This window comes from Lissotriton vulgaris, chromosome 4_1 (assembly GCF_964263255.1).
Source record: "Lissotriton vulgaris chromosome 4_1, aLisVul1.2, whole genome shotgun sequence".
Taxonomy (NCBI): Eukaryota; Metazoa; Chordata; class Amphibia; order Caudata; family Salamandridae; genus Lissotriton; species Lissotriton vulgaris.
In genome coordinates this window covers 54,052,635-54,066,507 of record NC_141691.1, presented here as the reverse complement: position 1 = coordinate 54,066,507, position 13,873 = coordinate 54,052,635, and the positions used below count along the sequence as shown (strand labels likewise).

The window sequence follows — 13,873 nt, the reverse complement described above, 5'->3', positions numbered from 1 at the left end:
TAAAGAAAGAGGCGAAGTCTTCGCAGGAGGGAGCTTCGCACATAGTGTTGAGAGGTTGGGGTTGTTCTTTGGATTGTGTTCGGATAAGCTCAAACAGCTTTCTCGGACGATTTTTGGCTTGGTCGAGCTGACGGCTGAAGAAGTCTGATTTTGATTGTTTTATTTTCCTGAAGTAGGCATTTCTCTTTTTCTTCAGGTTTTTTAGGTTCAGTGCGAGGGAGCTGATCTCCAGGTGCGCTCTGCCATTCGCATGGCGCGTCTATCGTCATTGAGACTCCCGTCGTACCAGGGATTGGAGATTTTTGTGGTGGCTTTTTTTAGCTGCAAGGGTGCGACTTCATTAATTATTGAGGTCATAGTGTTAAGATAGTGATCAGTCAAGGATTGGACGTCCTTAACGCCAGCAGGAGGAAGTAGTAAGTTGCAGCTGTTGGGGGGCAGAGAGTTTGAGTTTAGTTTTTTCATGTCTTTTACAGACTTTGGGCCTGGCGGATTGAACAGGGTTAAATTTAACTTTTTCATTGATGAAGAACGTGATAATATGATGGTCCGACCAGTCACAGGGTTGGATAGATTCGAGTTGGATAGAGGCCTCTTTGGAGATAAGGTCGAGGATAGAGCCTCTCTCGTGTGTTGGACTGTTGCAAATTTGAGTAAGGTCAAGGGCGTTAAGGAAATTCTTCAGACCTTTTACCACCGCATCATTATGATCGTTCCAGTGGAGGTTGAGTCACCAAGGTATATTTGTGTGAGTTGTCGCCCGGAGTTGGTTGAGATCATGTCCATGATTTGTTGGGAGAAGGTAAGGTTGCCACCGGGTGGGTGGTAAACGCCGTGAAGAGTGCAGATCGGTTTGCCCTCACTGATAATATCGAGGCAGATGTATTCACAGGATGTTGGGGAGGGTAGGGAAAGTTACTTTCAAGACAGAAAGGTTGCTCCTGTATATACATGCGATTCCGCCACCTTTTTTATTGCCAGACCTGTCAAGTCTAGTGATGTGGTAGTTGGGGGGAACCAGAATGTCCATTATAGGTGTAGAAGATTCTGTTAGCCATGTTTCAGTCATAATGATTAAGTCAAGATCCAATTTTAGGATGAGATCGGCGATAGCGGCGGAGTGTCTAGCGGCTGATCTGCAGTTGAGGAGAGTGCATTTGATACGGGGTGTGTCGAGGGTGGAAGGGTGTTCTAGAGCGAGGGGGACTTTACTCAGGTTACTATGGATAGCGATTCTGTTCAGTGTGGGGGGTCTAAGGGGATTGGAGTGAATCGTAGGAATGGCAGTGAGAGTGTCGGGTGTGTTGCTATGGGGAGCTGAGTCATAGGAGCGGAGGAGGGTGATTGTGTCTAGGTCAGAGAGAGTTGCAGGAGCGATGGGGGCGGTTTTCACGATTGTGAACAGGGATTGAGGTCCAGTGCGGTGGGAGTAGAGTGCGAGAGTTCGCCTCCCGGGTGGAGGACCAGTTGGGAGGGGAGGTGATGGTGGAGGCGCGTGAGTGGTGTCTGGGGTGTGAGCTGAGTAGTTGTTTGATGATGTGAATGTCTTGTTTGATCTGGTGGAGGGTGTTGGGTGAGGGGTGACTGGAGTGTGATAGACAGAGTAGTTGTTGTTTGATGATGTACATGTCTTCTTTGAGCTGGAGGAGGGAGGCCGTAATGTGGTCCACTGTGGGAAATGTGTTGGAGGTGGGGATGGGAGGGTCGGGCGTGGATGACATAGGGGAGAGGTTGGTGGTGTGGATTAGAGTATTGGTGGTAGGCGTAGAGTGCAGGGTGGAGGATGGGCGTTTATTAGTGGTGAAGGGGGTGGAGGTTGGGTAGTGGGGGGTGAGACTGGGGGGGGTAGTGGGATTGTAGATGGTTCTTTTTTGAGAGGGTGTAGTTGAGTTGGAGGTGGTGTGTTCTGTGTGATTAGTTAATGGGAGGAAGTGGGGGCTGAGAATGGGGGGGATAAAGGATGGAGTTTGCCTTTGTGTGTGTCGGTCTGATGTTGATCTAGGTTAGGCGGGTTGCGGGTGGGAGCTGTGGTATCAGGGGTGAGAGGAACGGGGATGAGAGGAACGGGGATGAGAGGAACGGGGATGAGAGGAACGGGGATGAGAGGAACGGGGATGAGAGGAACGGGGATGAGAGGAACGGGGAGGAGAGGAACGGGGATGAGAGGAACGGGGATGAGAGGAACGGGGATGAGGGCTGGTGTGTAGGGGGAAGGGGTGGGGTGGTTGTTGTAAGAGGGAGAGAGATCTATGTCTGCTTGAGGGATGTGGGGTAGCTACGGTAGGTGGGTGAATGACTAAGGTGCCGGGAGTAAAGGGGTGGTGCATGTCATTTTGGGTGGGAGCTGTGGTATCAGGGGTGGGAAAGGGGATGAGGGCTGGTGTGTGAGGGGAAGGGGTGAGGTGGTTGGTGTAAGAGGGGGAGTGATCTATGTCTGTGCTCGACGGGAGTGAGGTAGTTACGGTAGGTGGGTGAGTGACTAGGGTGTCGGGAGTAAAGGAGAGGTGCATGTCGTTTTGGGGCTTGGCTAGGTTAGAATGAATGTGGTTTGAGGCTGTGGTGTCAGGGGTGACAGGAATGGGTGTGGTATGAGGGGATGACAAGGTGAGGTTGCAGGGGGGGAGGGGGTGCCGCTGGAATGTGTGGGTGAGGGATCTATGTCTGTAAATGTGGAGTGCGAGGTAGCTACATTAGGTGGGTGAATGTCTAAGGTGCCGGAGGTGGAGGGAAGGTGCGTGTCGTTTTGGCGTTGAGCTAGGTTAGAAGGGTTGTGATTGGGGGCTGTGAATTCAGGGGTGATAGGCCTGCGGGTGCTAGGAGTGGGGGTCCGATGACTGGTGAGGTGTTGTTTGAACGTGGGGAACAGGTTGTCTAGTAGTTCCAGGTTCTTGTCTGTGGATTGAATTAGGATAATCCCGTTATTGTATATAGTGATGGTTGTTCTGCCCGGGAAGAGTTGGGATGGAGTGATGGAGAGTTTTAGGCCATGCGCGAAATTCCTGGAGGTGGAGACGGTGAGTAAGGTGCAGAACGTGTTTCTCCATTGGGCTCTGCGTGTGGTGTGGAAGATACTATCAATGTTCAGTGAACCATTGACTGGTGAGAAGTAGGTGTCTGCACAAGGAGTTTCAGGGTGGGACCTCAGGAAGTTGTGTTTAAAGCGTTAAGCGGCTTTTTTAGTGAGTGAGGGTGGGTAGTTGATTCTATATGTGTGTTTGCCGACAGGTTCCATGATGGGAGGACAGTCTAGGTAGGTGTAGGAGGGAGGGTGCACAGTCCTAAACAGTTGCGTGGGCCTAAAGTGACACTAGTGAGTGCACAGTAATGCTATACGCAGAGTACAGATGCAGACAATAATAGTGAGATAATGGGAAGTGACACTAGTGAGCTGCCAAGGTATTTGAGGTAGTAATCAGTACATACAAGATTAACACTTGAGATGGGTGCGAGTTGCACAAGTGTAGGGTGCGCAATAAGGATATAAGGGAGCAGAATACTGCGAGCAGTTAACACATATGCGGTAGTAATCAGTGTATACGGGAAGGGACAATGTAAGTGCAGGTTACATCAGTGACAAGTCTATGTGAGAAATTCGACAGTACATTTTAGGAATAGGAGTGAATTCGATGTAGGTTATAAACAAGTGCATAACAAGTAGCAATACAATACTGACGAAATACTGGAATAAAACACTGTGCAAACCATAAAAATATCTAATCGAAGGTGACAATAGTGAGTAGTCAAAAATATGTAAGGTACAGGAGTCTGTGACAGAATACCATTGCACACACAGATTAAATGACACAACAAGTGGCATTAGTGAGCAGCAACGAAAAATATATGAGGTATAAAATATGAAATATAGAACTGAGAAAAATACTTGAATAAAATAACTGTGCAGACCATAAAAAATCTAAATCGAAGGTGCCAATAGTGAGTAGTCAAAAATATGTAAGGTACAGGAGTCAGTGACAGAATACAATTGCACACACAGATTAAATGACACAACAAGTGGCATTAGCGAGCAGCAAAAGAAAAATATATGAGGTAGCAAACGGTGCATTACCGGTGACGATAAAGTGGGACGTGCAAGATACAGTTAGGAATATAGAATATAATGCTACTGTAAGAGGCAATAATATATGGGTAGCAATCGGTGCAGAAAAAGTGAAATGTGCTGGATACAATCAGGAATATAATAATACATATCACTGTGAAAAAGCAGACTATCTAAATCCGACGTGAAAAACGCCCAGCTGTGTAAATTGTGCAGCCGATAAAAAGTAGTCTGAGAGTCTAAGAGGCCTTAGGTCTTTAGGTCGATGGTAGAAATGACTAGTCCATGATGGTCTCCCCAAGATAGACAAACTAAGATGGCCGAACCGATAGGGGAGATAGAAATATTGGTCCTTTGTCTGTTGTTGTTACTTTGGGCTCAGAGCAGGACCATTTCACTTTCTATTCAAGCAGGCACTGCTCATAGCTTGCTGGTAGGGAAAAGTGGGGGAGTTAGAGCTGTGGAGCCTCGTGGACATCAAAGGTACCCGCGAGGATTTATTTCTACAGTTTTATGGCCCCATGTTGCTCAAGGAGGTAGTTTACGAATGTGAGCAGTTTTATGACCCCAGCCATTTTGTACAAAGGAGGTAGTCTAAAAATGTGAGCAGGCGGGTGGGGTGAAATAAATACCTTATGCCTCCCTAAGCGTGTTGATCTTGCCAGCAGAATTGCTGGAAAATGTTTGGATCACGTCTGGTCCCGGGGGCGGGAGAAAGAGGAATTCAAAAGGCGAGGGGTCTGTGGTTCGAATGAATGGGGGCATGGTTGCCAACACCAACAAGCAATATTCTTGCTGTCCACAACCCACACATCACCAGATGTCCTAGGCACTGCCAATGAGCCCCGCAGAGGGGCCTCTGGAGCAGTTTCGGGGACCCCCACTCTCCAAAGACCCAGCAGTCCTCTTCAGCGCCAGGGAAGGCCCGGCTGGTTTGGACGCACTCAAGAAGAGCGCGTCTGCTATATGACCCAGCCCTTCCACACCGGGCAGCCTGTCCCTGCAGTCTCCATAACCTGCCCCCAGGACAAGCCAGCAACGACCAGTGGAAAAACACTGGACACAGCCTTTGCCAACAGAGTGGAATATGTGGAGGCCAAGAGTGACTCGACCACCTGTCCAAAGCAGGCCGATGGAAGGAAGAGACCTCTGGCCGAGGGTCCTACAGCCAGCCACAGGCTCCTTGGGGCCCGAAGGTGGACCAGTGGGGGCAGGAGCGAGGCCTGAAAGGATAGCACCCCCTTCAGCGAGGCCGGCATCAGGGGGCAGACTCTGCAGCACGGACCACGGCACCAGAACCAGCTGGGCAGTGGCACTGGCCTCTCCCACCCGTGCACGAGCAGGGCCCAAAGACCACATCAAGGTCAGACAACCTTCAAAACAACACATGCTCGAGGTGGAGAGCAGCTTTGAATAGGAGGCATGCCTTGGAAGTGGGTCAAGGGGCCGAAGGAGGGCGGGCTGATCATGGACAAGGATACAAGTGACCTTGAGAACCAGAGAAAACGGGTTCTGGGCTGATGGAGCTTCATTGGCCTACGGGTCCATTGGAAACCCTCTCGGCCAGCTACGTCTGTGGCGATCCAGGCCTTCTCCAGCACAGCAAAGAGCTCAGATTCACTCTGGGCAAAGAGACCAGAACTGCCCAAGACAGAAGGAGAGGTAAGAGCTAGAAACAGGACACAGCACCGCAAAAACCTTCAGAACAGAAGAAAACTACAAAAGGGATCGGATACAAGTCACAAGCACGCAAAAAAGGGAATCCAGGTCCGAGCGGCGCCATGTGTGCTCTGGGGTCATATCTGGCAGGGGTCCGAGCAGACTGAGCTCGGACACCACCTGTCCAATCAGGAGGGCCCTGCAAGGTCCCCAGATTCAGCCTGGCACCTCCAGGAGATTGAGGAGGTGGGAACCGGCAGGTAGAACTATCAACACAACAACATCCTTACAGAAGGCGCACAGCCAATCATGCTCTCTAGGGGGTGAGAACGACAGGGAACTCTCACCGGGGTGAAGTGCAACGCCACAGTCCTTGACCCCACTGCAGAGAAATTGGTCTAGGACCCAGACCATTCAGGTGGGGGTTGCTTATTAATCCCGTACTCTTCTCCCCTACCAAGTATTCAAGTATATTTTATTACCTGGCTCTCATACCAATTAGGCAATTCAAACCACACATCTAACAAGCATTTACAATGCAATGGTCTCGGCATTGTTAAAGTTAGAGCTATTGGCATTGCTCATGACAGGGACGGGTCAATAGATACAGCAAGGCCCACATTTACTAAAGGTTTGTGCAAGAGATCTTGTGACACAAGTAGCAGAGTATATCAATTTTTGCATGAAAAACGCCAATGCAGTCAGGCACAGGCAATCGGTATTATGGCATATTGCCTGAAGTACCTATTTGTACTGGGGGTTTTTCCTGAATCACGCATCTTCCATGTCTGAGGTCTGTGCTGTTGTCTAAAAATAAGAATGCGTACTGGAGGATGTACAGCGAGTATACGCTAGGCATGGCTGGCTCTCGTGTGTGTGTGCGCAAAATGGAGTGAGGAATAGGAAGCGGCGTCACAGAGGCTGCTCACTTTCACTCTGTATAACCCGCAGCTCGCCGTGGCGCACATACTGCGCAGTGATGTCGGGGTGTGCGTGGGGAATGGGGGACTAGAAAAGGGCTGTCACCGAGGATGATGAAGACACTTCTTGAGTAACTTGTCAGATCGATGTGGTCACTTGCACTCTCTGTACACGTTTGTCACCAGAACAGGGGGCATTAGAAAAGGCTGACCCCGAGGTTAGTGAAGCCATCTCTCCTGGGGCTTGCACTTCGTTGTGAATTACTTTCACTCAACCCTCGTGCGCCAGCCTCCAGGCGCAGCGCGAAGTAATGAAGAGGCAGAGCAGGAAGTGTTCAGGAGGTGGGGGCAAAGGCGGTGCTGTCTCTAAGGCTGGTGAAGACATCTCGTCGGTCCCACGTTAGTTAGCCCGTTTGAGGTCTCTTGCTCTCTATGCAGACGTCTCTCGCGTGCCACTGCGCAGTGATGGAGAAGCAGGAATCTGTGTGCGTTGGGTGGAGGGGTGAGTGGCGAGACATCTCTTCGAGTCACTTTGAGGGGAGGGGCGCAGCATCCTTTGTGCTGGAGCGGGGCGCTGGCGGAGAGTGAAGAAACACAATGCCGCAGACTCCTCCATCGCCACTGCCATCTCGCTGCATCAGTACCTCCGAGCCGAGGGCTCCAGACCGCACCCCACCCAGAGATGTGCAGAAAGCGAACGGCGTTTCACATCTCTGCACGCTCGCCTCCCTTTGTCATTGCATTTTACCATAGGCAAATACAAGTTGGCAAAAGCTCTTGTGCGTGTGTAAGGAAGATCAGATCGTGTTACTAAGATATAAAAACAGGAAATGGGTTCCATTCTAGAACTTCCTTTTTGTTGCTTTTGTTAGCGGTTCTTCTGGTTTTTTTAATGTTCTGTTCAAACCTGTGAAAGGTGGTAAAAAACACGTTAGAGCCCTTGAAACAATAGCCAACCCTCGTCTGTAAGCCTGCCTCCGCCTCTCCCGCACTCAGTCTCCACTTTAGAAGCGCCGCGCGCTGGTATGCAGACTCCCCCTGCATTCCAGCAGGCGCGCGTCACGATCCGAACTGCATTAGCACTGTGGAGACAAGACCTGGCCGTGCGCACAGAGTTATCCTATGGGGAAACCCTGCGCGCGGCCAGGTCTTGTCTCACTTCGGTGTTCTCAGACTGCTGAGACGCAGACAATAGTTCTCTGGCGAGAACGCGCTTTCAGCTCGTTATAGCCGAGACCTAAAAACACCAGTAATAAAAACAGGAAGAAACCTCAAACTCATTAGATCAATATAAATTATTCATATGCTATTTGTTTCCTCCAGTTAGATGAAGGCCTGGCCAAAAACGTGAAAAACATGCACACGCAACACAAGAGTAAATTACATTATTAAGAGAAGGAGTGGGGAAGCTCTTGGGCTACAACGGGCAAAAACATAGCCAAAGCCCAACAAAGCACCATATGCTTACAGTGCAAAATAATATGCATCAAGTTGCTGATTCGACGGACCTGCATCGCTCTTAAAACAAGCAATAATAGTAGGCTGCGTCTTAGGTTAGTAAAAGAGGCACAAAAATCAATATGCAAAAGCGATAATTCATTGAGATTACAAAAGGGGCAGGAATCACGGTTTCTCCCCACCCGGTTGGGCCCCACCCATTTAATGAAGGTGGGTGGGGGGAGAGGGCATGGCCCAACCAAACCTCCCGCGCCCACCTCCTCACATATCTCGTGCCCCTCAAATGGGGTTGAATTCGCCCACAGTCCGCTTCCTCCAGGGGCTGCGGCCGCCTCTTACTCACTCGAATCCCTGCAGAGCGAGGGCTCTTCAATGAGCACCGACACGTCTGAGGGGAACCCCAGGCAGGCAGATTCAGGGGCGCTTCCACAGCCTGTAGGTCATTTACCCATCTGTTGTAAGTAAATTAGGTAGGCAGCAGGACACGTCTTCAGGTTATTAAGATAGATTTATTAAGATAGTACAGGATAAGATAGAGCAGTAAACCTCACAGCTGACCAGACCATCAACTGCCAAGGCTGGAATCCTCACATACCAGATAGAACACTCTTAGGTTAGAAGATAGAAACACTAAAAAAGGACTACTGACATCAAGTAGCCATATTGAAGTAAGTATAAATATACAACACCATCGTCCCTTGCCGGGGAAGTAGAGTGAGATACCCCTGGGAGCCTTGCTCAGGATCACACAGGGCGAGGGCCGCTGTGGCGGTGCCACTGCTTTTCATGGGATACTGGTCACGCTCTCTTTGGGGCAGTGCCCCCCCCCTCTGACACCGATAGTATCATTTAAAAGACACAAAAAAGGGTTGCATCACGTGCGCTTAAGCGCACGTGATGCAACACTTTTTGTGGCTTTTAAATGATACTGTGGGGAGGGCACGTTCTCACTGACGCTTCATTCTCATCCCTGGGGCACTGCATGGAGACTCTGCCTTCTCTCCCCCCAGAAATGCGGGCGATTCTCACTCTGCTGCTCAGTGGGAGCTATCTGATCAGTCCTTCTCTTACGTTGACAGTTCATACCCAATGGCAAAAGAGAAGACCCATTTACTAAAGAGGAGGCGTGGGGTCTGCTCAAGAGTGAGGGGCCAGCAGTGACGGCCAGCCACACTGCCACTTTCACGCCACTGTGCGACCAGTTTAATGTGGCCCACCTGTCCCGGTGTCTCATTCAGGACAGTGGGTGAGGAGATTCATAAACTGTAGCAAGAGATTACCCAACAGTAGCTATGGTCTTCTGGGAGAACACAGGCACCATCTTTAAAGATGGTAAATAAGTCTAACAGTAGCTCATGAGCTACTGTAGCTCTTGAGCTAACTGAGCAGCTAACCTGTGTGCAGCCCAGCCTATAAAATTAGAATAATTTTGCTCGCTAGAATTAATATACATATAAAGACATTGAAATGATACTGCACTAATAATATTAATAGCTGTTAATGTGTTTCATTGAACATAAGTAGCTCTGTACAGAAAAGGTTGGAGACCCTGCAAAGTGTTGACACCAGGGTTGGAGACCCTTTAAAGTGTTGACACCAGGCCATGAAGCCACCGGCTCCAAGTAGGACGTACGCAGCAATTATTGGTACACGGCCTCACCACCAGAAGAAAGTCATCAGTAAGACAACGCCATCAACTCAGTCTGCGCTGAGAGTTCAAGCGCCTCTTGCACTCAGACACTAGGGTTGTGCCAGTGCCTCAGGCCTGCAAACTAATGAAAAACCTCTAGCATGCATGGAGAGCTCCACATTCTGTGCTCCTGAATGGAAGGAACAGTATTTGTAGCCTCAAGACTTGGCAACAAGTTCTGACAGCATTATTCATTGAAGAAGCAAACACTTGAACATATGTTTGAAGCAAAGTCACAGAGCTGTGCAGCCAGGACAGAGCAGTTTAAAGAGATGTAAAACCACGGAATGGAATTTAGACCACAAGTTTAGAGATGTAAAACCAAGGATGGACTTTAGACCACAAGTTTAGAGATGTAAAACCAAGGATGGACTTTAGACCACAAGTTTAGAGATGTAAAACCAAGGATTGACTTTAGACCACAAGTTTAGAGATGTAAAACCAAGGATTGACTTTAGACCACAAGTGTTGATGCATATTACAGTATTGACAGTAGAGCTCAGATCCTTCACACACTGATATGATTTGCATGGTTACCTGTTTTAGGGGCTGGAGGGTGCCGGATTGGTTCATCCAGGGAATCCGCTCCCTTGGTCTCCCCAGTACTCATATGAAGGATACTGTTAGCCGGACTAGAGAGAGTAGGTTGGAAAATCCCACTAGCGAGAAGTGTCTCAGGGCTTTGGGGCGTTATGTGGCTTGAACCCAGGTCCGTTATGACCTCCATGTTGTGAGCTAGGTTTTCAGATCTGTGGATTGCGGCCTCTTCTGTACTTAGTTTCTCTGTCTTAAGAGACGGGTTGACAACAAAGCTGGTGTTCTGCTTCTGAGCAGGAGCAGTGCAAGACTGACTTTGGTTTGTAGTTTCTGGGCCAGTGCTCAGTTCAGATTCTCTTAAAGGAGATTCATTGATGGATTCCATCCAGGAGTCTGGTTTCCCCTCTGTTGCAGGTGTTTTTATCCATGAATATGGACCATTTCTCGGTTTCTTTATCATACAGGAAGGAATGTTTGTTCTCAGGTCACTCCTTGATTTATCGGACCCTGGAATGTTTTTGTAATGTGACGCTTGTGTTAAGTTACTGGTGTTTATTCGTTTATCGACAGTACCAGGTGTTTTAAAGAAGGATGCAGACTCAAATATGTTCTTAGCCATAGGAAAAGGAGTTCTATTGTACACAGGGTCCAATGTAGGTTTTGCTTTCATTGAAGTGGGAGGAGTTACATAGAATGATTCAGACTCCTTGGTGGGAGAACCTTTAGAACCTGCTACTGGTCCACCGATTGGTTCCTCCCTAGCAGCAAGGGTTTTCTGTGGTTCCATTAAAGGCGGGGTTTTGGAAATGGATTCCTGTCCATTCCTCGGCTTCTCTCCAATAGCAGAAGTTGTATGAATTAATTCCCGGAAAACACTTTGTTCTTGAAGAGCAGTTTGGGTGGTGGGCTCCGGCCGAGCACATTGTTCTTGAACCGCGGACGCGATTGCATGGAGTGGGCCAGGCTCCGTCATGGGCTCCACCTTAATAGCAGGAGTTTGGAGAAGGATTTTAGGCTCATCACTAGGTTTGTTCACAACAGCAGGAGAGCTGGAGACCAAGTTAAACTCAAGAGCTGATCCCTCTACAATATCAGGGGTTTTAAGCGTGGACTCCGAAAAGGTCATGGAATCCACCTTGATTGGTGAAATATCAATGACCGCTTCCAGCCCATCGCTTCGCTCCTCTGTAGGAGGAGTATGGTCATGGATCATTTCAGGGCTAGGCCTCACTTCCTCAATAGCAGCAGAGGTTGTGTGGATTGCCTCTGGTTCAGCCATCACCTCCTCCATGGTAGAAGGCGCTTGATGAGCCACCTGCAGCCCTGCTCTTGGTTCCTTTGAAGCCGCACATGTGTGGATTGACGTTGGCTCCGTCACGGACTCCATTTCTGCAGGGTGTTCAGGGAACGCAGCGGATGCGAGAACCGACTTCTCCATGGTATGAGGATCATTAGGGATCGGTTGCAATCCAGCTCTTTCCTCTGTAGTTGACTGAGAATGGTGGATGGATTCTCGCTCAGTTACTGACTGCTTCATAACAGCAGAGGGTTTGGGGAGTGATTCTGTCTCTGCTTTTTGCACCTCTGTTTCAGTACAGTCCTTGCGAGATGGAAGATTTGGTTTTCCCAACATAAGAGGACTTCTCTTAAAACGTTTAATTCCAGTCCCTGGTGGCTCCATCTTTGCAGGGGTTGCATTTGCTGCCTCCTTTTCTCGTACTGGACTCGGTCTTTTGGATGCGGAAGGCTCTGAACCCAGATTAGGAGGTGCTGCAAAAAACAAATGTGTATGTTTGATCAAGTTTCATTCAAGAGACAGTCACAATTTTTTTATCTTTAAAAACAAAAAACACCTTCCCTGCAACACCCAAACATATCCGCCATTTGCCATCATCAGTATCTAACTGCAGATATCCCACCTTTAGAACTCGCCCTGGTGACAAACTGAATCTGGGAAAGAAAATTGCAATTGCTGCCACGTGTGGATAGGTGGCACCATTCAACACCCTAGCAACCTTGTCCTTCCTTCAGAAATAAATGGTGAGACGCCAGATATAAGTGGCACCCATGCATGCTCACATCCGTTTACAACAAAGCATTCGACAGCCTTAGACACTCCGCCTCAGTAACAGACCGAACGGTGATCGTGCGCAGAATCTAATGTGGAACCTCACCAGCACCTAGAAGGCTACCCCACAAAGCAAGGAGGGAGAGCGAAGGACTCTTCAGAGGGGTTGCCACCAGAAAGAGTATTACTGAAGGCAAATATCTTGTTCTTTTGGATGGATGGATACTTCTAACTGCAGTTTCTTCATCTTTTGAATAGGCCCTTGCAAATTGCATCAAAGAAAGCACCAATCACACCAAAAAACACTTCAACATCAGAATTCTCCTGCCAAACTACCACCAAGAAAACAATGCCTCCTTCACAGGAACTCTGCAATGCTCTAGAGAACCATTTCCACAAGACACCCACCATTTACAGGAACTTCGAGCCCCAACCACCGACCTCCACACCAATTGAAGCCTCCATCAACCAGCCACTCACCTCATGGGCACAGCTCACCGCAGCCATCATGAACTACATCCACTTGGACCCACTTACCGATGCCCCACCATCTCTTCAACCTAGTAAGCAAGGATATCAGCTGCCAACTCACCCCCAAACTCAACACATCTGTTGGACTTTGCCCTTTTGGCAGGTTCACCCTTAAACTTTGCCTTTTCTGTGACCGGATATTAGTAGTTTTTGGCCTCTGCGCACTTTAGCACTGTGGCACAGTGTAAAGTGCGTGCGCGCTCTGAGTGCGCGTGGTGAGATTGGCCTGCCCTCCCATAGGAATGCATGGGGGGTATGTGTCTCCCTGGTAATTCCTGTTATGAGAGGAGTGCAGGGGTGAATTTAGTATACCGTTGCCGCCACAAAATCACCACAACGGCCCAAGATTCACAGAAGGAGCTGCCGCCTCTGAACCGCAAACAGGAAGTCGGGCGAGACTGCCCGTTTGTGGGTCGGCCAACAGGAAGTAGAAGACTGGTGGGCTTTCCCCACCGCAGCGAGAAATCAACAAGGGGGCTTCTGTGAGCGGAGGGAAGCCCTGCGTCAGCCCAGGAGAAAAGCGATCAAGTTACAGCAGAGCTCCCCTGCGTGAAGGAGAGCCCCAGGCTGGCCAAAGGCAGAAGCAGGAAGCTGACGGGAGCCTACCCTGCGCTCCTGTGACCCGACATCAGAGGCCGCCGACCAGGTGAGGAGGGGCCCGGGGGTGGATGAGAGCTGAGGCACGTTGGCAGTGCTTGCCCCCCAGTGACCCAGAGAAATCCGCCGGTGCACCCCATTGAGTGAGAGGGGGGCTAAATGCACCACAGTATTGGTGCCACTCGAGGCACATTGGCACTGTGTGGCATTTTCTCAGCTGCACCGCAGAAGCAGGCAGCTGCAACATGTTGGGGCAGTTGTCCTGGAGTGGGACTCAGGAGAATTCCTTTGTGAGGCACAGTGGTGCCAGTCCCACTTCCAGCTGCACCGCGAGAGAGAGCGGGCAGCTGCATCAC

General features: G+C 49.5%; 1 protein-coding gene across 1 annotated transcript in view; it reads right to left on the bottom strand.

Annotated features, from left to right (window-relative positions):
- LOC147718350 (uncharacterized) overlaps window positions 1–13,873 on the bottom strand; it is a 395,588-nt gene that overhangs the window by 170,618 nt on the left and 211,097 nt on the right. The window contains exon 6 of the mRNA XM_086918293.1: window positions 10,322–12,091. Coding sequence (XP_086774419.1) covers window positions 10,322–12,091 — 1,770 coding nt within the window. The remainder of the gene's footprint in view (window positions 1–10,321; window positions 12,092–13,873) is intronic.